General features: G+C 36.5%; 1 protein-coding gene across 6 annotated transcripts in view; it reads right to left on the reverse strand.

The window, feature by feature from the left end:
• The window catches only part of LOC139959001 (uncharacterized), a 55,247-nt gene that overhangs the window by 13,332 nt on the left and 20,174 nt on the right, over positions 1-21,741 (reverse strand). Inside the window, exons 12-25 of one of the 6 annotated variants that reach the window (XM_071956469.1) lie at positions 21,117-21,199; positions 20,263-20,326; positions 19,517-19,726; positions 19,016-19,078; positions 18,549-18,660; positions 17,159-17,176; positions 14,195-14,263; positions 12,819-13,020; positions 12,230-12,435; positions 11,559-11,763; positions 11,139-11,226; positions 10,247-10,330; positions 8,925-9,070; positions 5,262-5,303 (exon numbers count right to left, since the gene is read on the reverse strand). In XM_071956469.1, the coding sequence (XP_071812570.1) occupies positions 5,262-5,303; positions 8,925-9,070; positions 10,247-10,330; positions 11,139-11,226; positions 11,559-11,763; positions 12,230-12,435; positions 12,819-13,020; positions 14,195-14,263; positions 17,159-17,176; positions 18,549-18,660; positions 19,016-19,078; positions 19,517-19,726; positions 20,263-20,326; positions 21,117-21,199 (1,592 nt within the window). The remainder of the gene's footprint in view (positions 1-5,261; positions 5,304-8,924; positions 9,071-10,246; positions 10,331-11,138; positions 11,227-11,558; positions 11,764-12,229; positions 12,436-12,818; positions 13,021-14,194; positions 14,264-17,158; positions 17,177-18,548; positions 18,661-19,015; positions 19,079-19,516; positions 19,727-20,262; positions 20,327-21,116; positions 21,200-21,741) is intronic. The other 5 variants (XM_071956472.1, XM_071956470.1, XM_071956471.1 and 2 more) reach the window with 5 other exon arrangements.

The following is a 21,741-nucleotide window of genomic DNA, read 5'->3' on the forward strand; positions in this document are numbered from 1 at the left end:
CACTAGCAACACACTAGTCTAACCACTGATGGATCAGTTATACAGTAGCAACACACTAGTCTACTGTAACCATGGTGGATCAGTTATACACTAGCAACACACTAGTCTAACCATGGTGGATCATTTATACAGTAGCAACACACTAGTCTAACCACTGATGGATCAGTTATACACTAGCAACACACTAGTCTAACCACTGGTGGATCAGTTATACACTAGCAACACACTAGTCTAACCACTGGTGGATCAGTTATACAGTAGCAACACACTAGTCTAACCACTGGTGGATCAGTTATACAGTAGCAACACACTAGTCTAACCACTGGTGGATCAGTTATACAGTAGCAACACACTAGTCTAACCACTGGTGGATCAGTTATACACTAGCAATACACTAGTCTAACCACTGGTGGATCAGTTATACAGTAGCAACACACTAGTCTAACCACTGGTGGATCAGTTATACAATAGCAACACACTAGTCTAACCACTGGTGGATCAGTTATACAGTAGCAACACACTAGTCTAACCACTGGTGGATCAGTTATACAGTAGCAACACACTAGTCTAACCACTGGTGGATCAGTTATACACTAGCAACACACTAGTCTAACCACTGGTGGATCAGTTATACAGTAGCAACACACTAGTCTAACCACTGGTGGATCAGTTATACAGTAGCAACACACTAGTCTAACCACTGGTGGATCAGTTATACAGTAGCAACACACTAGTCTAACCACTGGTGGATCAGTTATACACTAGCAACACACTAGTCTAACCACTGGTGGATCAGTTATACAGTAGCAACACACTAGTCTAACCACTGGTGGATCAGTTATACACTAGCAACACACTAGTCTAACCATGGTGGATCGGTTAAATACACTAGTAACACACTAGTCTAACCACTGGTGGATCAGTTATACAGTAGCAACACACTAGTCTAACCACTGGTGGATCAGTTATACACTAGCAACACACTAGTCTAACCACTGGTGGATCAGTTATACAGTAGCAACACACTAGTCTAACCACTGGTGGATCAGTTATACAGTAGCAACACACTAGTCTAACCACTGGTGGATCAGTTATACACTAGCAACACACTAGTCTAACCACTGGTGGATCAGTTATACAGTAGCAACACACTAGTCTAACCACTGGTGGATCAGTTATACAGTAGCAACACACTAGTCTAACCACTGGTGGATCAGTTATACAGTAGCAACACACTAGTCTAACCACTGGTGGATCAGTTATACACTAGCAACACACTAGTCTAACCACTGGTGGATCAGTTATACAGTAGCAACACACTAGTCTAACCACTGGTGGATCAGTTATACACTAGCAACACACTAGTCTAACCATGGTGGATCGGTTAAATACACTAGTAACACACTAGTCTAACCATGGTGGATCGGTTAAATACACTAGTAACACACTAGTCTAACCACTGGTGGATCAGTTATACAGTAGCAACACACTAGTCTAACCACTGGTGGATCAGTTATACACTAGCAACACACTAGTCTAACCACTGGTGGATCAGTTATACAGTAGCAACACACTAGTCTAAGCACTGGTGGATCAGTTATACACTAGCAACACACTAGTCTAACCATGGTGGATCAGTTATACACTAGCAACACACTAGTCTAACCACTGGTGGATCAGTTATACACTAGCAATACACTAGTCTAACCACTGGTGGATCAGTTATACACTAGCAACACACTAGTCTAACCATGGTGGATCAGTTATACACTAGCAACACACTAGTCTAACCATGGTGGATCGGTTATACACTAGCAATACACTAGTCTTTAGAACTACTGGTGCATCAGTTATACACTAGCAATACACTAGTCTAACCACTGGTGGATCGGTTATACACTAGCAATACACTAGTCTAACCATGGTGGATCGGTTATACACTAGCAATACACTAGTCTAACCATGGTGGATCGGTTATACACTAGCAATACACTAGTCTAACCATGGTGGATCGGTTATACACTAGTCTAACCATGGTGGATCAGTTATACACTAGCAATACACTAGTCTAAGCACTGGTGGATCGGTTATACACTAGTCTAACTGGTGGATCAGTTAACTATTTAACTATACAACAGGTTGGGATGCTTACAGTGTTGAATTTATATACAATTTACCTACATGTGACAAGTGAATCGAAACTTGTCATGAAATAATTTATTTAGACTGAATATAAAGCATGTTTGAAGACAAAACAACATATAAACTTGCATTCTCATGCATCACCATTCCATAAGAACAATTTATAACCGAGAACAATGGTTGGTATAACATGTGTAAAATGTAAGATATGTACAGTAGCCTATAATTGTACAATAACAATCAAAATGTGCAGTCTTACTACCAACAAACAAAGGGTTACAAGAAATTAACAAAAGCATGAAATGAAAACACAATAGCTCATATTTAATAAGATTCAGTAATGTTAAGAATGCATTAGTAATACAGAACATTGAATGAGCAGGATAAAGTGAAAGCAGATGGTATTATAATGATGGACTTTACACAGATATGAGCTAATGTTGAGCTACATTGTTATTATTTTTATTGTACCGGATCGGTATTGACCGATAGTGGGATTTTTAATATCGGATATCGGAAAAAGCCGATAGTAACAACTACATTTCATTACACACTCTAAGTCTCCATTCAAAAATTTTTATTACTTCAAAACAACAGTGAGTTAGATTAGGCAACATAAAAATTCACAGCAACAGATCAACAAAGGCAAGAGTAAATAGCAAAGTACTGGATGCACACATGCAAGTAAAAATATTCAAATATAGTTAAAATATTATGAACATTCAAATTTAAAACAACTTCAATGTTGATAAACAGAGCTCTTGGAGGGGGGGGGGGGTGGGGGAGAGGGAGGAGGAAAGTAACATCAACATTTAAGCTACACGTTTCCTTTGGAATTTAAATTTTTACATACTACTTTTCATCCGATCTATCAGTATTGGTTATCTAGATCTGATAAGTCAGAGTACCACAAATGAAATATGATTGTTATAACTGTATTTGCACAATCCCTTTATTGATGTATGTTTGGGAGGTTAAGCACTTCAATTCAATTGTTTCTATAAATGGAAAGTAAATATATATAAGATATATTGATTCTTTTCCAATAGGCTTTAAGTTTGTGAAAAGCTTGGAAGTGGTATGGACATGTATTTGGCATGAACTTGCATACAAGCAGTATGGACGCTAAACAGGATTATAACAGGTAGACCCAGTAAGTGGTATGGACATATATTTGGCATGAACCTGCATACAAGCAGTATGGACGCTAAACAGGATTATAACAGGTAGACCCAGTAAGTGGTATGGACATATATTTGGCATGAACCTGCATACAAGCAGTATGGACGCTAAACAGGATTATTACAGGTAGACCCAGTAAGTGGTATGGACATGTATTTGGCATGAACCTGCATACAAGCAGTATGGACGCTAAACAGGATTATAACAGGTAGACCCAGTAAGTGGTATGGACATATATTTGGCATGAACCTGCATACAAGCAGTATGGACGCTAAACAGGATTATTACAGGTAGACCCAGTAAGTGGTATGGACATGTATTTGGCATGAACCTGCATACAAGCAGTATGGACACTAAACAGGATTCTAATGAACAAACAAACAAAAGACCATAGTTTAGTTTCCACACATGAAATTTCAATACTGGAAAAGAAACAAATAAACCATACCCTCCCATCCACACATCCTTCTATACCGACACACATCCATACTGAAACTCAAGTTACAAGATTACCCTTTGTTAAATATACCTTCCAATCTGAAACTTGAAAAACAGCATTGTACTGATAAATATGAAAGTGCATGCAGCATTCAACAACCTGTGTGTAAATTTCTGACCTGACACTGCTACTCCTTCCTATTGGACTATCAGTTAGCTTTATCAATATTATATCAACAGTTTCATCCAGAGCTTATAAAAGAGACCAGATTATAGCTGGTTACAAGCAACCTCACTAGTTGGATTAAAACCAATCACCTGTTAATATGAGCATACAGCAAATTGTGTGCAACTTTACCTGTCATAATCGTTAAAGTTATTTGTGATTTTAAAAGCTACTAAACTGCTTTTTTTCTTCATGCATGCTTTGTCTTTCTTTTTCTCAAGTGCTTGTATATTAACTAAACTACACAGTGATAATGGCAAATAACCATAGATCTCTCCCAGTCTGCCTCAAAAACACCCTCTCCTCAGGTTAATGATCAAGGAAAGCTTTTTAGTAGTCTGCTGCCATGCTCCTGTCAAGCTTTAGTTTTGAACCATGCTGCACCACTCAACCTTATTCTGTATCTACTATGTACATCTTTAACATTGGCGAAGCAAGTCAATGAAACATAAAATTTCTGGTCATATATAGGGAGAGGGTGCATTGAATGAATTGTTAACTAATATAGAATTATGTTCCAGATTGTAAATAGTCAATGGTAAATATCTTTTCCAATTACTCATGAAGTTATAACCACGAAATTATGCAACATTTCACTGTTTGTGAAGACACATACAAGTTTATGTCAGTAAAGCCAGAAATAGGTCTCTAGAAATAACGAAATACAAAACAACAATGAAACTCCATAATTACTTTAAATTACATTTCTCATGATAATGAAAAGAAATGATCCACTACCAACACCCCACCCACCTCTTCTTCACATTTTAACACATGAATGGAATAAAAACAAAAAATTGATACTAAGCAGAACAAAAGGGTAGACTAGAACTGTCACTAGACAACTTTATTTAATGCCAACATTCTTTGGGTTTCCTAGACATTTATCTCTGATGCATCACAAAATGTTCTGGATTGCCCACCAATGGACCAACCACAAATGTACACTTGACTTGTATAGCTTTTAGCTCCCAAATAATTGGATTTTTTTCTGAGCAAAAAAAAGGGGGGAGAGGGGCGGGAAGTTAAATGAAAGAGAAATGAACACAGAAATTAATGACTACAGCAAACTTTTTAACAAAGAAGAAGGTAAAGCAATCTAAAAAATGAAACCAAAATAAAGAGACAAAGCAGCATAATCTATTTCTTTTCCTTTTGTTTACTGGCAATAATGGTGATTTGAAAATCGTTTTGTTCTATATATTGTAAAAAATTTAAAAAAAGCCAAAAGATAAAATATTTGAGAACAGAGAAACTAAAGCTATATCCTTACCAGTGGGAGCATCCAGCTCCGTCTGACAGGCACAGAGCAGCTCTGAGCGAGACAGCAGAGGAAAAGCAGGAAAAATTCAACATTAACATGTTTCTGACAAAATTTGAAACCCATAGTCTCTACAGCAGTCAGCATAAGAAACATAAACCTGCCTTAGGCAATTTGCAAGATTTAGTCATCATGTTGCCCCTACAAACTCCCAATGGGTTTATGATTACACAATCAGAAAGCCTTCGACATTTTGCAAGACTCAGTAATCATGTTGCCTCTATGCTCTCCCACTGTGGCTATGATTAAACCATAAGAAAGCCTTCAACAGTTTGCCAGATTTAGTATCATGTTGCCCATACACACTCCTTGGGTGGTCAAAATTGAACTATAAGAAAGCCCTCAGCATTTTTTCAAGATTTAGTAATCATGATGCTCCTACACTCTCGTTCAGTGGCCATATCTAAACCATAAGAAAGCCTTCAACACTTTGCAAGATTTAGTAATCATGTTGCTCCTACACTCTCATTCAGTGGCCATATCTAAACCATAAGAAAGCCTTCAACACTTTGCAAGATTTAGTAATCATGTTGCCCATACACACTCCTTGGGTGGTCAAAATTGAACCATAAGAAAGCCTTCAACACTTTGCAAGATTTAGTAATCATGTTGCCCCTACACACTCCTTGGGTGGTCAAACTTGAACCATAAGAAAGCCTTCAACACTTTGCAAGATTTAGTAATCATGATGCTCCTACACTCTCATTCAGTGGCCATATCTAAACCATAAGAAAGCCTTCAACACTTTGCAAGATTTAGTAATCATGTTGCTCATACACACTCCTTGGGTGGTCAAAATTGAACCATAAGAAAGCCTTCAACACTTTGCAAGATTTAGTAATCATGTTGCCCCTACACACTCCTTGGGTGGTCAAAATTGAACCATAAGAAAGCCTTCAACACTTTGCAAGATTTAGTAATCCTGATGCTCCTACACTCTTCCACTGTGGCTATGATTAAACCATAAGAAAGTTTGTAAGATTTTGTCATCAAGTTCCATACTCAAACCTCAACTTACATAGTAATTGGTTGCATTTATGAGTTGCACTCATGAGTTATGTATGCAGTGTATCCAGTATGAAATATATACTGGATGTACCCCTCCATCAAAGTTCCACTGACATTATTAATTTTACCATTTAATCCACTGCAGAAATGTTTCACCAACAACTTCCATGTTGTTTTGTTCATTTAAAGGTTTAGCTTAATTTGATTTCCTGGAGAAAAGTTGATGGAATAGAATAACAGATCATATTTTCAGAAGCTTTAACTTTTCTTCAATGGCTGAGATTGAAACCACCAGATTCTGACAAATTCTACACAAAATGCAGCTGATTGAGCAGAATTTAAGGTTTAACAATCAGCACTATTGACCCCAAATTTTTAGAATCTAAAATATTTCAAAAGTACTTTCCAGGAAGTCCTAACCATCTAAGTTATTAGGGAATCAAATAACCTAATAAGGCTTGAAAAAAGTGGCTGCACTGCCTAAAATTGCAAACATATGAAATGAGGCTTGCACTTTCGAGAGGTACAGTAATTATTTTTGAGGTAGATTTTCAACAAATAGCAACCAACTTGAATGCTATAAATCAGAGTACAGTGATGAACGTGACAGGTGACACACACAAAAATCAAAAAGAGCTAAGAAGGAAGATGAGGCAAGTCTTTATTACATACTGGGTCTAAATCAACATGCATTCTATCTATCCTTTAAGATTAAGTTAGGTATGCCAAGGTATTGAGTGATTTGCACTATACAGAAATACTTAAATAATAACCTTGCAGAACCAACTGTGCATAGTAATATTTTACAAAGATTACCACACACTTAATTGATAAACCTGAAATACCCTATGTCCTCTCTTCATCATTGTCAATCGTCACGCCAACTTGTTAAAGCCTTGTGGTATTGCAAATATTTATGCATAACGGTAAGAATGAGCTGTGACACTATACATACTATGGATATCAGTAACCTCCAGAAGGTACTTAACTGTTCCCCTCTCACCATGCATACATGATGACTTCATTTTCAGCACTGTGTATGCACAGCAGCTTAATAAGAAGTAACGTACAGTATCAACATAATTCAGTGCTATTACTAAGCAGCTCCTTGCATCATGGCTCAATCTCTCTCTCATATGGAGTAAAACAAGCAAAGACTAAACACATCAGTCTTTGCTGCCATTACATCTACAGTAGTTTTACTATTTGCAATCTTTCCATTCTATCACCCAGCCCTAATGCATATATGCTGTAATGGACTCTTTTTTTCCAGATTGTGAATATAGGAGTATGCAACTGCCTCCATACACTGCCTACTGTATGGCCTGTAGAACAAGTTTGTTCTTCATCTGTTCATTACAATACTTGGTGGATATAACCTTCAGATTCATGTTACTTTGTTAAACTTTGGCAGTCAAATATTCCACGAATTAAAATATTTCCACATCTGAAGCATTTCTTTAGGGGGCAGCATTTGGGATCATATCAAGGTGTGTTACTGTTAGTCTCATCAGGACTTATCTCTTCTTTTTGTGAGATATCTGTCACTATCTAATAACTAACACCTTACATAGTCTATGAGGAAAAAGAAGCTTCATGGTAGCTACTTTAATGCTACCTAAAACTCATCAGCAATTAACCATTACCTTGTGTATCATAGCCTGGCATCATGAAACTAATAATCACTCAACACAGTACTAAACTGAGGTCTTCAGCTGTTAAATATTAATGATATAATTATCACCCATACAGCCAACGAGCTTGCCTAATTTTAGATAAGAACATATTAATGTAAAGCAAGGACAAGTCAAGACTGTTCTCAATACGGTTGAATCATAGGTTCTAAGACTTTGACATCTGTAAACCTTACATAAACTGTGACCTCCAAATAAAACACAGGTCAGTTGAGCTCCAGTACTCAATAAGATGGATCCGAAACACCAAGTATGTTTGTCAAAGCTTCACTTTTAGAGGTGTCATGTTTGTTAAGTTTTTAAACATCAACCTCTGTTGACCTCAATCATATTTAATCATCAGTGTTCTTGGACTCAATAAGATCAATCAACACACCTAGTATGAAATTCATCTTTACTCTCAGTGAAGCAAACTATGTTAGCAAATATCAGCATTAGACCAACTTCTCCATCAGATTTTAGGAAAGTTTCACCACTTGTGAACAACATCCATCTATCAAGAACATCAACTTACATACTAAAGGTTCCCTGGACCATAAACTCAACAAAACGCAAACACAGGTATTCTTTTATTCAAACAGCTATAAATCGATATAATAAATTACACTGTAGAAGCTCAAAGAAAGCCACTCATAGTTAAGGATCAGCTTTACTCACACCCATAACATTGCATAATGGGTTACACAAGTATCAAGATAAAACCATTACATACACCATAGAACTTCCACCAAATGATGAGAACACAATTCTGTCCCTTAACTCCTTTACAACCGTTCTGGCTAAATTAATTATTAAGTATTTCAACATAGGCCACCCTAATGAAATGTTCAACTGAGGCTTGCCAAATATTAATGGTAAATGTAATGTTGCACAAAAACACAAGAGTAAAATTGAAATTAGATGAAATTCTTACCCACTATTCCAGCAGATCCATTTTCGGCTGCCACCATTAGGCATGTTTTCCCTGAATTATCTAAGATCTTAATCTGACCACCATGACTGAGCATTAACTGAAGACATTCAACCTGATCTGTCAGAGCGCTAGCATGTAGAGGTGTCCTGAAGAAAAATAATGAGCCTCAGAGTCAGGAAGGAAGACAAAATTATGACAGCAATCAACTAGCAAAGAGCATTAAAGTAATATTAATTGGAAATAAAAAAAGCAAGCATGAATGAATAACTCTTTGAAGGCAACATAACAGAACAGGCCCTGTGCTTACATGACATGGTAAGCATCCATTAAAAAGCCTGCAAACAGTTCACACAGTTTACAATTTAACAGTAATCATATGAAATACTAACATTTTAATAATTATGCCATTTTGGAAGCATTCTGATAATAAATCTGGCATGTAGTCTGGTGTACAAAAAGGAATAGCAAAAGGTTCAGAATTTTGAACTTCTACAATATCTTCTCATAAATGATGATCATGTTGTTCATTAATGTAAGCTTCTCTTGTAAACCGGTTACATACTTCAGCAAGTGAAGCTCAAGTGACTTCATTTATTCAGAAATATGTAACTCACAGTCAGTTTTCTGTTCATAATTATAACATAGTTAGATATTGTTAGTTGATGCAGCTAAAGTATTATCAGTATTATCAGGCATGGATTCAGCTACTCATGCGCACATTTATTGTCACTACTGAAATGAAACTACTGAACCTGAAAAGCCAACCACATGTGAAAATGATCACTTGAAACCTTCATTTACAATGTATCTGAAACATTGTCAGACCACAAGTACTGAGCACACTTCTTCAAAGGTTAGTTCAACCATTATAAATGAGGTAGACTGTGTGAATGTCAGGCAATTCTTGATGCAAGTTGTGAACAATACAAGGCAATGAAATATTTGATAACGGCATTAGCATGCATAAGTACATTATTGTTAATGAAAATGGCTGATTAGGGCATTAGTTTTCATAGGTACATTAATGCAATGAAAATGGTTGATAAGGGCATTAGCATGCATAGGGACGTTAATGTAAATGAAAATGGTTGATAAGGGCATTAGCATGCATAGGGGCATTAATGTGAATGAAAATATTTGATAAGGGCATTAGCATGCATAAGTACATTATTGTTAATGAAAATGGCTGATTAGGGCATTAGTTTGCGTAGGTACATTAATGCAATGAAAATGGTTGATAAGGGCATTGCTTGCATATATTGCCACATTTGCATTTATGTTCTGTTCTCCTTATATACTTCATGTTTTGACATTAAACTTACCTTCCTTTAGAGTCTTGTAAATTGACAATGTGATCACCAAGAGTTTCTATCAACATCTCAACACAGGATTCATTATCATTTAAACTGTGAACAAAAAGTATGAAGTCTTGAGTGCAGGCATGAGTTTAACATATACCTTTAGTCATTGTACTAACCAACACAACTTGAAGTACAGAACATAGCATTGTGTGTCAAGGGTAGCTGGATTTTATAACACATATTAGAAGGTATTTCAATCAATATTACAGCATCTTGTTATAACTGACACAACTGATAGGTGCAGCTCTCTATGGAATTGTACTTAGCTTGGCCTTAACGATCACAGAAACAGAAAGGGAAGTTATATTTCTACATGACATTATAACAAATATGGTAACCATATTACAAATTACACAATTTACCACATGGATATTCTAGTAACTGAAGTTTGTTGCTTCACAAACTAGCTTGAATTTGTCTGCATCATTATATCAAAACCACTCCCCAATTCTAGTTTGTAAGACGAAGATGCAAACTTAACTTGTGAAAGCATCTGCCAGCAGCAGAGTGAGCTGTAATTGTTTTTATTTTTCTATATAATTATAAATCATTTATCAAGAGAAGAAACTACTATTTATACAAACTCAGTAACCCATCTATGCTGCTTCAGGCTTTCATTCATCAATGCCAAAGAAAAGTGGAAACTGGTGACTTAAAAAAGCATTAGCAAACAAACTGACAAAGTAAATATTGAGCAAACCACCAGGGATTCTGCTATATTCACCATCCCCTTCCCCTTGTAATTCCACCATGTTTCCATCTCTCTTAACATGTGGAAGATACCATAAGCATTTGTTTTTATATCCAATGCAACAGCATGATAGAATCAAGACGATATAGGAGGGTGACTTACACTGCACAGTGAAGAGCTGTAAATGCATTTCCTTCAGAAAACATCTCTGGAATCTGCTCTAGGAGCAATTCAACACAATTCTCATGACCTGTGGAATTAAAGGAAACCAGAGGTGAGGAAAACCAAGAAAAATAGAGGCCTGTCAAAAACAATGATCTGGTTACTAGAGATAACACAGGTTGCCTAGTGTTTGAAAGACAATACCCTAAACTGACAGTGCATGAATACTGTAACAACCATAAGACCACCTGCTACTTTCAAGTCTAACACATATTCCATTGTAACAATTGCAGAACTTTTTAATTCAAGTACACATCTATTAAGAATGATTTCAACAGTCGGCAATCATGAATTCAGGTAGGGGTGGGAAGTTCTATACACCGATAGCCCAATATTTCATATTTTACAGTTTATTCTTACCATTGTAACAAGCCCAATGCAGGGGAGTGAAACCTTTTTTATCAACATGATTACTGGTACCAGCTTGTAGAAGGGTCCCAAGAATACCAACATGACCACAGGTGGCAGCCATGTGTAGAGGGGTGCGATGGTTGATATCCCTAACAGAGGTATCTGAGCGAGCCTGAATGAGAGCATCAACACATTCTTCATGTCCGTTAGCCGCCTACAACAAAACAAATATATTATAAAGACTTTTCTTCTTCAAATTATGGTTTTCACTGGCAACCAGATTATCCTGTTAAGGTAAAATCACAAAGAAGCTGATTATGATCCATAATATAGTTACTGTAGGACTATTTCTTTATGTGCGTTTTCTCAAGCATCTCTTAAGATTCCATCTTGACCTACAATGTAGGGTTATATTTCTTCTTCTGCCAAACCTATCAGTCTGGATTATATTGCAGAGGAAAGTGGCTGTCTTTCTTGACTTATGCTTATTATATTTGTAAGCAAGGATGTTGCATTAACCATATCACAAAGATTCAGCCTCATCCAATAATTAAGTGCAGAGAAGCCTATTTTCTAGTTGCAGTAAACTTATGGCTTTATACAAGGCTGTCTTACAATGGATATATTATAGACTAAATCTTGTCCTACAATATGGAATAGTCTGTTTTTGAAAGTATTACCCCTCTATGAAGAGCTGTTCTGTGATGGATATCCTGAAGATTAAGTCTTGATCTATAATGTAGAAGGAGGAGGGTGGCATCAATATGACCATTACTGACTGCCACCATCAGCGGGGTCCTTCCTTGATCATCAATACAGTTGACAGCATCTTCATTCTCAACGTTTTCTAGAAGAATCCTCAAGCACTCAGCATGTCCATTGTAAGCTGTAATCAAGAAACAAACTAGCTGGTTATGCATGTCCTCCTTCAATATAACTTGACTGCCTGTCAAACCTTACAGCTCAGTTTATTAGGCTACTGATATTTAACAAACACTACTACTACCAGTTTTTGTAATATGAAGTTATTCCCAATGTTATGATTCAGCAACCTTCTGGTACAATTAATCTTTCTGTTTGGCAACCTTTTATGTCTTTGTTTTGGTCAACAACTGCAAGTTTATTAAACAGAACTTTTGGGACACAAACTGTACTGTATTGGACTTGGGAGGTGGGGGGGAGTTATGTAAGCAGAAGAATGTGAAATGACAAATCATGTGTGAATATCACATGGCATAGCTTTGAATTGCTCCTGCTACACCCACTTACCTGAGGCATGCAACGGAGTCCTTTTAGAGACAGAGTCGTGTACCAAGATGGGGGCACCCTGCAAGACCAAGGATTCTACACAGTCTGCATGGCCTTTGAAAGCAGCGAGATCTAGAGCTGTTCGTCCATTTGCATCTTCCACATCAAGGGCTATTACTGACCGCATTAGAACACCAAGGGTGTTGACATGACCATTATATGCCTGCACAAAGTAAGTCAAATATCAGGATATAATGAACAAATACAGGTAAAAAAAACACACAATACAGAACAACACAAGATATCATAAAAGATTTAATATACTACTGATTTGCAAAGTATTACAATTTGATAAACTACTCATGGAGATATCAAATTTCGGACTGAAAACATTACTCCTGTAATATCAGGCTTGAGACTTAATTGAGGACTCATGGAGGTATCAAGGCAAGATTGAATGCACCTCTAATGGAGAGAGAAAGTACTCGACTTCAAGCACTATTTATGTAAAAAAAGGCATCATACGTAGCACACAAGTCATGGAGATTTAATGGCTATATATTTAGTACACTTCTCATGGAGATATCAGGCTTGTGACTTAGTACACTTCTCATGAAGGTATCAGGTTGTGACTTAATACACTACTATTGGAGATATCAGGCTTTAGACTTAATACACTACTAATAAAAATAACAGGTTTGTGACTTAATACACTACTAATGGAGATATCAGGCTTAAGACTTAATACACTACTCATGAAGATATCAGGCTTGTGACTTAATACACTACTCATGAATATATCAGGTTTGTGACTTAATACACTACTCATAGAGATATCAGGCTTAAGACAATATTCAATACTCATTCATATCACATTTATGATTTAATACACTACTAATGGAGATATCAGGCTTGTAAATTGATACACTACTCATTGAAATATTGGGCGTGTGACTTAATACTCTTACTAATGGAGATATCAGTCTTCAGACTTGATATGCTACTCATGGAGATATCAAGCTTGTGACTTAATATATTACTCATGAATATATCATAGAGGCTTAGACTAGATACACTAATCATGAAGATATCAGGAACCAGATTTAAGATACTGGTGAAGTTACCTGGCAATATAGTAACATACTTAACAATCTACTCAGTTATCAGTTCCTGACAGAAACCATTGAGGATGAATCATAAAATAAAACAATTGAAGATTGCTAAATACTTCTCCAGAAGAGCAACAATGGAAGAGCTTCACAACAAAAAACATGAAATCTGCAAACCTAACAAATGACCTAAATGAACAGGAAATTCTCAACTTGGATTTAAACCTAAATGCACAAGTCAAATTTCTAATAGACAAATACAGTGAATTCCAACAAAGGCTTGCTTACCGCTAGATGGAGGGGTTCTGTTAAAGGGCTAGGTCCAGCAATGTCTGACACTGAAAGGGATTCCCTGAGCTGTAGCAAAGCAAATAAGGTTGAAAGAAATTGAAAGTGATGAATCTGTAAGCAGTAGTACTGATGTTAGATCAACACACTCATACAGACAAGCAGTACACTATAAAAATGCCACTTAAACCAGAAAACTAACAGGCTTAGTGAATCCCTGTCATGTTTTGTATGAGAACATTTAATGTAGCATTGCACACAAATAGTTTTGAACATTACTTACTTTAAGAGATCACCAAGGTTCTTGCACTCATGTGTATGGTTGATCTTAAATAAACTGTTGGTTTCATGTTTACAAGATTTATTGACTTTAATCTCTAGTAACCTCTTGTAATATATGATCTCCACAGAAAGCAACAGAGTTCTTGTACTTATGTTGGACCAACATACTACAAATGAAGTTCAAGCAAGGATTGCTTTTGTGGTTATTGTATTGACTAGCTTTTTGGATATTGACCATTATCGACCTCAAATGTTAACACGAAGATGAATCTACACATCTTCTGGATTCAACTTAATCTTAGCTGAAAATTTAGAGTAATCATTTTTAATAAATTGGCAGAATTTTATCAAATCAAGTGGCCTCACAAAAATAATAGGCACGTTTGGATCCACCTGCTGTATAAAGTCAAACCACCATGTACTTTGAAGTTATTTTGTGTACAAGGTTTCGACAATTTGATATCTGTTGACCTCAACCCACCTTTTCCCCTTGAAGAAACAATATGGTTCTTGAACACACTTATATAAATCCCTATACTAAGTGTAATGTAAATCCAAACTATACTCTTGGCGTAATCCTGTTCAAAAAGTTTTCAGAGTTTGATCTTTGGTGACCTGGCCTTTGAACTCTACAAGAAAACAACTTGGTATTTTGATTGATGTAATACATAAGGTGGATCAACATACCAAGTTCAACAATCATATATTTCTTGAGCTGTCATGTTACAAGCCTATGGGTCACATACATACACATGTGCACTTCATGATATTAAAAAGAATCCTTTTACCTAAACCTGCAAGAAACTAACAAGAGATGCAACTGCTAAAGTGCTGATGTTAGCAAAAAATGTTTGGGATAATTCTGAAAGCTTTTCCTGTACATTGGAACAAGGATGTTTCTCCAAAACACTTTGTGAAGTACACTTAGGTTCTAAAGGAATTGTGGAAGGTCCATAATGTCTCTAATCGTCCTTTTGATTCATCCCTTAAGCCCACAGTCATTCTGTTTGCCCTTGAAGCGCATTCGTACCAAATCTACTGTTATCAATTGCCGAGTGACTTTTGATATAAATACAGTGTAATATAAAAGTATGAAATGAAAAATAGATTGTAAGGAGTCTGGCATTGTTCTGCTGAGCTGTACTATAGGAATAAATTCTGTCAAGCAATCCATCCATCAACATGCTCCACACATTGTATAATGCTTACTATTAATGTAGAAGAGGGCAGCACTTTTATTTGAGCCTTGTCACCAGACTAGAAATGTGAGACTAACGTGACCAGTGAATTACCTCACAACAAGCACAAGAAATCAAAGTTAATGAAAACACTACATGAGTTAGTATACATGATAAAGACTGCAATAAATGTTTCATTAGAATGAGTAAGTTTGTAACATGTTTATCAATAAACTGCAATGACATTGATCCAATGGTAGGGGAGGGGGCTACAGGAAATGGAACATATCATAAAAACATAAGATATGTTTTCAATTTCAACCACTTGTGACTTTCTGAAGTACCCAAGGAAACAGGTGATCAGTATTAATTGATGAGAAGCTGGTTAATTGGATTAATAAATATGAACAAAACAAGTGAAGATTTCATCTGATCCAGGTTGATGACTTGCTTCCTTTTTACATAGATTTGGAGAGGGCATGTGAGGGTTCTAAGTCAATTAAAGTGACAAAGAACAAAGAAGACTGGGGCATCCAATTAAAATGGACCCAAAGGATTGGATCACACCCACTTGTCATAGTTTTGTATGAATAACTGAATAAGTGAAAACACACCTACATGTGTGTATTTTATTAACATCATGATGAAGTTGACAAATTAACTGCCAAGTTCAATACCATATCTATCATGGTTTATATTCTTTAATATTGCAATTATAGCTTTATGTCAAGTTTAGATAAGTGTGAATGGCTCCAGTTCTCACTTTTGAGCCTGGGCCCCTGAAACCATAGCTACAACACTGAAGGCCCCTGAAACCATAGCTACACCACTGAAGGCCCCTGAAACCATAGCTACACTACCTGAGGCCCTTGAAACCATAGCTTCACCACCGAAGGCCCCTGAAACCATAGCTACACCACCGAAGGCCCCTGAAACCATAGCTACACCACTGAAGGCCCCTGAAACCATAGCGACACCACTGAAGAAACTAAATGCAGCCAATGTCGATCATAACCAACAAATGCTACCTGCAGGGGATAGGGGGCAGTGAGGTCTTTAGTGTAGAGATTAGTCAATCTAAGAAGTCACAGGTGTTTTAGCATTAGACATCAAAAAACATTAGAACAATGTTAGAAACTTTAGAAAAATTGAACTCTTTTCCTTTTGCAATTATCTGAATTTGGAGAGGATGCACTTCATGTAACTTTTATTTCCCAGACATAAGGAAGTAAAATCAACTTTCCGCTTATTGATCCCTTACAAACTTTCATTCTTAACTTTATAAATACACCTCTAAGAAATGCCACCATAACGAGAAACAGTATAGTTAAAATGTTATTGATACTAACAGGTAGTGACTAATAAATGGACTGGACATGAAAATCCATTGCTCAGAAAAAGCCAAACTGAGAAGAGATGATTACTTTCTAATGCTGGAACCATCTAATGCAAACTTCACCTACATATACTAATACAGGACATTAAATATCATGAAACAACTCACTATTATTTCCATACATAACTGTGTGAAGAATACAAGAAATGGCAAAAAGATATTATTTCAAACTGCAAATATTGTATACTACAACAATGTAATTCAACATTGGCTTTAAAGAGCTCTGGCATGGTAGAGGTGACCCTTAGAGTTAGGCTCCTCCCGATCTGCCACTGGTAGGGTATGTTGAACTGTCTTATATTAAAACTCCATACACAGTTAAAGTAATCAATATAATAGATTATTTTACAAAAGTGCAGTTTTGTAACTTCAATTTTGATACTTCAATGAAATGTTTATTAGAAGTGTTCAGAAGAACTGAACAGGAAGAGATCAGTTCTATTGGTGCATACCAGAGTATTTTACAGCCCTCTTTCTACCTCCCCCACAACAATATGTAAAACCAGATGCACACTGCCTGACTGATCAGGACCAAACTCAACAATGGTTGTTTCAGGGTGTGAATCAGGCATTAGGGATTCTTTTGCCATAAAAAGCAGAACATTTAATTTTAGACTGAACATACACAAGATTGTTAAGTTTGGACTGACTTACTAAGGAAATCCTAGGAGTTCTTTTGACCTGTTCACTTCAATGATATTTGACTTCCACAACAACCAATAGGGTTCATATGCCTATACATCCACTTGCCAAGTATGAACTGCATTCAAGCTTTTCTACTGGAATTATTTACAAGGTTTTCAGACTTTGACCTATTAACTAGAATGATCTTGGAACTCCTAAAAACACAGTAAAGTAAGTGAATGGAGGTTAAGTCATGCATCAAGTAGGCTATTCAACATTCATCGTATTCATTTGGAGTAGTATTCATGCTTAAAAGCAGTGTTACATACACACCACCACGACCATAAATATTCTCAAACCTTTATTGCTAAGGAATCAAAAAGGTAACACTTGTCTATTTTATTGTCATAACTTGGCCCAACTTTGACCAAATACCAGAAGAAATACCAAACACATTCAAACTTCTCACAGTCTAATTTGGTTTTACAAAATCACATTACTATCTTGTTCAAATATGTATGCACCATCATACCTTGCCAGTGATATTTGAAAACAGTGCATTAAAGGCATTTCACATCAACTACAATCAACCAATTACAATGCAGTAACAAAATCATATACCCTAAAAGTTACAAAGCCTTGCCATATGATGCCATTTCCCACCTTTTAAGTGACTTTTGTCTTACATTTATACATACTAAATAGCTTAGAGTCAAAGGAAATTAATTGTTTAACAATAGCAGCCTTTGTTTCTTCAATGTATAACCCTATATCATGAACTGTTTAACATGTCTTTATTTGCATTTAAATGGTGACTAGCCTAAAATCTGTAAGTATGTCTTGTTACAAATCAGAGAAATGTTGATAAACTGACCTTCTCAGCCACTAAGTGGTGCCCTGCAGCAGCCGCATAATGAAGTGGCCTGTAGCCATGAGTATCATGCAAGGATGGATTGGCCTTGTTATTAAGAAGATGTTCTACACAACTATGGGGAGAAAGATTACATTATCAATACAGATAACAAATAATTCATTGCCTCCACTAAGTCTATAGGGCAATTTACCTGTCAAATACTGTATTGTTATGATAAAGATACAACATAAAGTATTAAGTTAGCAAGTTAATTTGATTTATCTTCAAAAACAGCTAGGAGACAGCCTCTGTTTGAGACTAGGAAATTGTTGGCTTTGTAAAGACATAAACATTTCTAGAGCAATTTTCTCTTCTTGGACACTTTAGTGAGTAATGACCTAAACTGAACATACTTAACTTGAAAACAACTGATATGACATAACGAAACCAAAAATATAACTCTCCAAAATATGACAACTCTTACTAACCATGTACTGTCTAGATTCTGGCTCACAATGTTTTGATAGAAAGAGTAAATAAAGCCAGAGATCCTAGCAACAAGAAAGACACAACAAGGTTCAGCTTCATACTTAAAATTATTAACAAAATTTGTTTTCATTAGGCAAAGAAATAATTGCTCCCTTTCCTTCTCTTCTCAAGAATCCAAGGTGAGGAAGTCAACAGATATTTGAATTACAGCTGTGGCCATCCATGTTTCTTCATCCCGATTACATTTCTGGCTAATAATCCATTTGTAACAAGTTTCTGCTGATAACCTAGGCCACCGTAGGCTACTCTCTAGCTCTCAACACAGACTTGGTCACAGGATTCCTGGGAAACCAATTTTATTTAAGGTTTAAAATAAATAGGTTACTTGTACACACAGTTTGTGTGGTGTAAAGTATCTATGCCATGAAAGAGAGTAACACAAAGCACAAGGGTGCAAGGAAGTAATATGAAACCAAGGATGAGACTTGAAGAACACTTACTCTGCCTCTGAATCAGATGCAGCTGCATAATGCAAAGGTGTGCATTTCTGAAAGTCTAGGTGGTTGACATTGGATCCCATTGCAACCAATGAAAGGACACATTGATGGTTGGCATTACCAGCTGCATAGTGAAGAGGAATACGCCCCTGACTGTCTGCAACATCAAATGATGCCCCACTGCTTATTAAAAGTTCAAGACAGTCCACATTCCTGTAGATTACAAATTTAGGAGAGACAACAAGAAGACTTTACAACTGTTCTTCCACTGGTCATAACAGAGCAGCACTATTGGCCCAGTAATTGGTACCATGACTACACGAAACTTGGGCTCATTTTGCAGCATGTGTGGCATTGTGCTACAAATGTGAGGAAATATGATGCTTCTATCACTCCAGGAGTACAGAATCCTGACATTTTGGTCTAATGTGAACTTCCCACTGCATGGATAAAAGTTTGTTGGACTATGAAGTTTACAATAAAATATTTTATGTTTTTTTCTTCTTGTGAATGTGAGCCTTAAGACACAGATATACTGACCGTCTTTACGTTTTGAAGAAGACATAGATTAAAAATATAATTAAGAGAAACTTCTTAGACATTTCTTTCACACCTTCTCCTCTTGTGTTTAATGTTGGTACACAAGAGGGTTGCAAAACAACAAAGCCATGAAAAAAGAGCAATCCTTGTTTTATTTATTTCCTTTCATAAATATTGGAGAAGAAAGCAGAATCTGTCATTGAACTTACCCAGAGCAGGCTGCACAATGCACTGGTGTCCTTCCATTAACATCTACTGAATTAACATCACAGCCTGTGAAGTACCAAAGATTAATAGAAGAACATAACAATACAAAACAAAATGAAGTAGCACTGTACTTTGTTGGAGAAATAGCATCCTAGGACATTAAAATAAAATATCAAAACAACAGAGATCATCACTCAAACTGGCTTCACTGTCTCAATTAACACCACCCTCACCCCACCCCCCCCCCCTCCTTCTGCTCCATTCTTTTTTAAGTTAATGATGTAGAGTAAAATGGCCTTGTATCTTTGTTCTCCACTGTGCTGTCAACACAATATGTGATTTACAAGAACAATACATGTGATTTTGGTCATTTAACATAATGAAAATACATCAGAAAATGGCAAAAACGGTGCACTAGGGTAATGCTGTATGTTGTGAAATGACTAATGATTTCAAATTCTAAAGCAGCAGATTAAAGATCAGGTGTGAAAGTGCTTTTCAAAGTGTAGCCATCATGATAGACGTAGCTGAAATTTGAATTTTCTTTACAATTTTTTCTTTGCCATATGGTTGTGTTCAAAGTTAGCTGGAAAATATAATACTGTATTCAGGACAAATAACATTTTTTTAGCCCACAGTACTGTAGTGCCTTTCATCAGTGTACTGTTAATTCATTATTCCCTGACACATTTGAATGTTAAGCAGTAATTATTGTGAAGTGGCTAGGGGTTAGTAATTGCAGTGATACTTGACAGTGATAAATGGCCAGTAAGGGAGTCTTCAGTAGTTTGAGAGAGTTAGTCAGTTGAGACAAGCTAGATGATAACACTCTTATAATGTAGTCTATCATACTCACCTGAATCTAATAATTTCTTACAGCAGAGGGTGTACCCATTTAATGCAGCAAGGTGCAGAGGCAGCATGCCATGTATTCCCCTTCTGTGGTACAAAAGCAAAAGTTAAGTTAGGTGAGAGGGGCACTTTAATCAGACAGTAGGGTACATCCCTAACTAATTAAACTACACACCGAGTGATGTGTGATGAACAAAACTTTTCAAATTGGAACAAAAAATCCAATGGGTGTGAGAACAATCAATTACCGACTGCAAAGATGTCTTACATAAGGGACACCATCCTCTAAGATGGATATCTTTGATTGGTACACCAATTGGCTTCTAAAACTCAATGTGGTACTTCTACACACTAAATTAGGTCGGCCCAAGCTTCCAGTATTGAGATATCGTGATAACAAGGGGTTCACAATTTGACCTGGTGACCCAAATGACCTTTGACCTCCACCAAAAGCAATAGGCATCTTTCAAACAATGTGGTACTCCTACACACTAAATATGAGGTCTGCCCATGATTCCCTTCTTGAGATATCGTGTTACGAGGTTTTCACAATTTGACCCCTGGTGACCCCAAATGACATTGACCTCCGCCAAAAATAATAGACTTTTTGTACTTAATGTGGTACTTCT

The sequence above is a fragment of the Apostichopus japonicus genome, chromosome 18, assembly GCF_037975245.1.
Source record: "Apostichopus japonicus isolate 1M-3 chromosome 18, ASM3797524v1, whole genome shotgun sequence".
Taxonomy (NCBI): Eukaryota; Metazoa; Echinodermata; class Holothuroidea; order Aspidochirotida; family Stichopodidae; genus Apostichopus; species Apostichopus japonicus.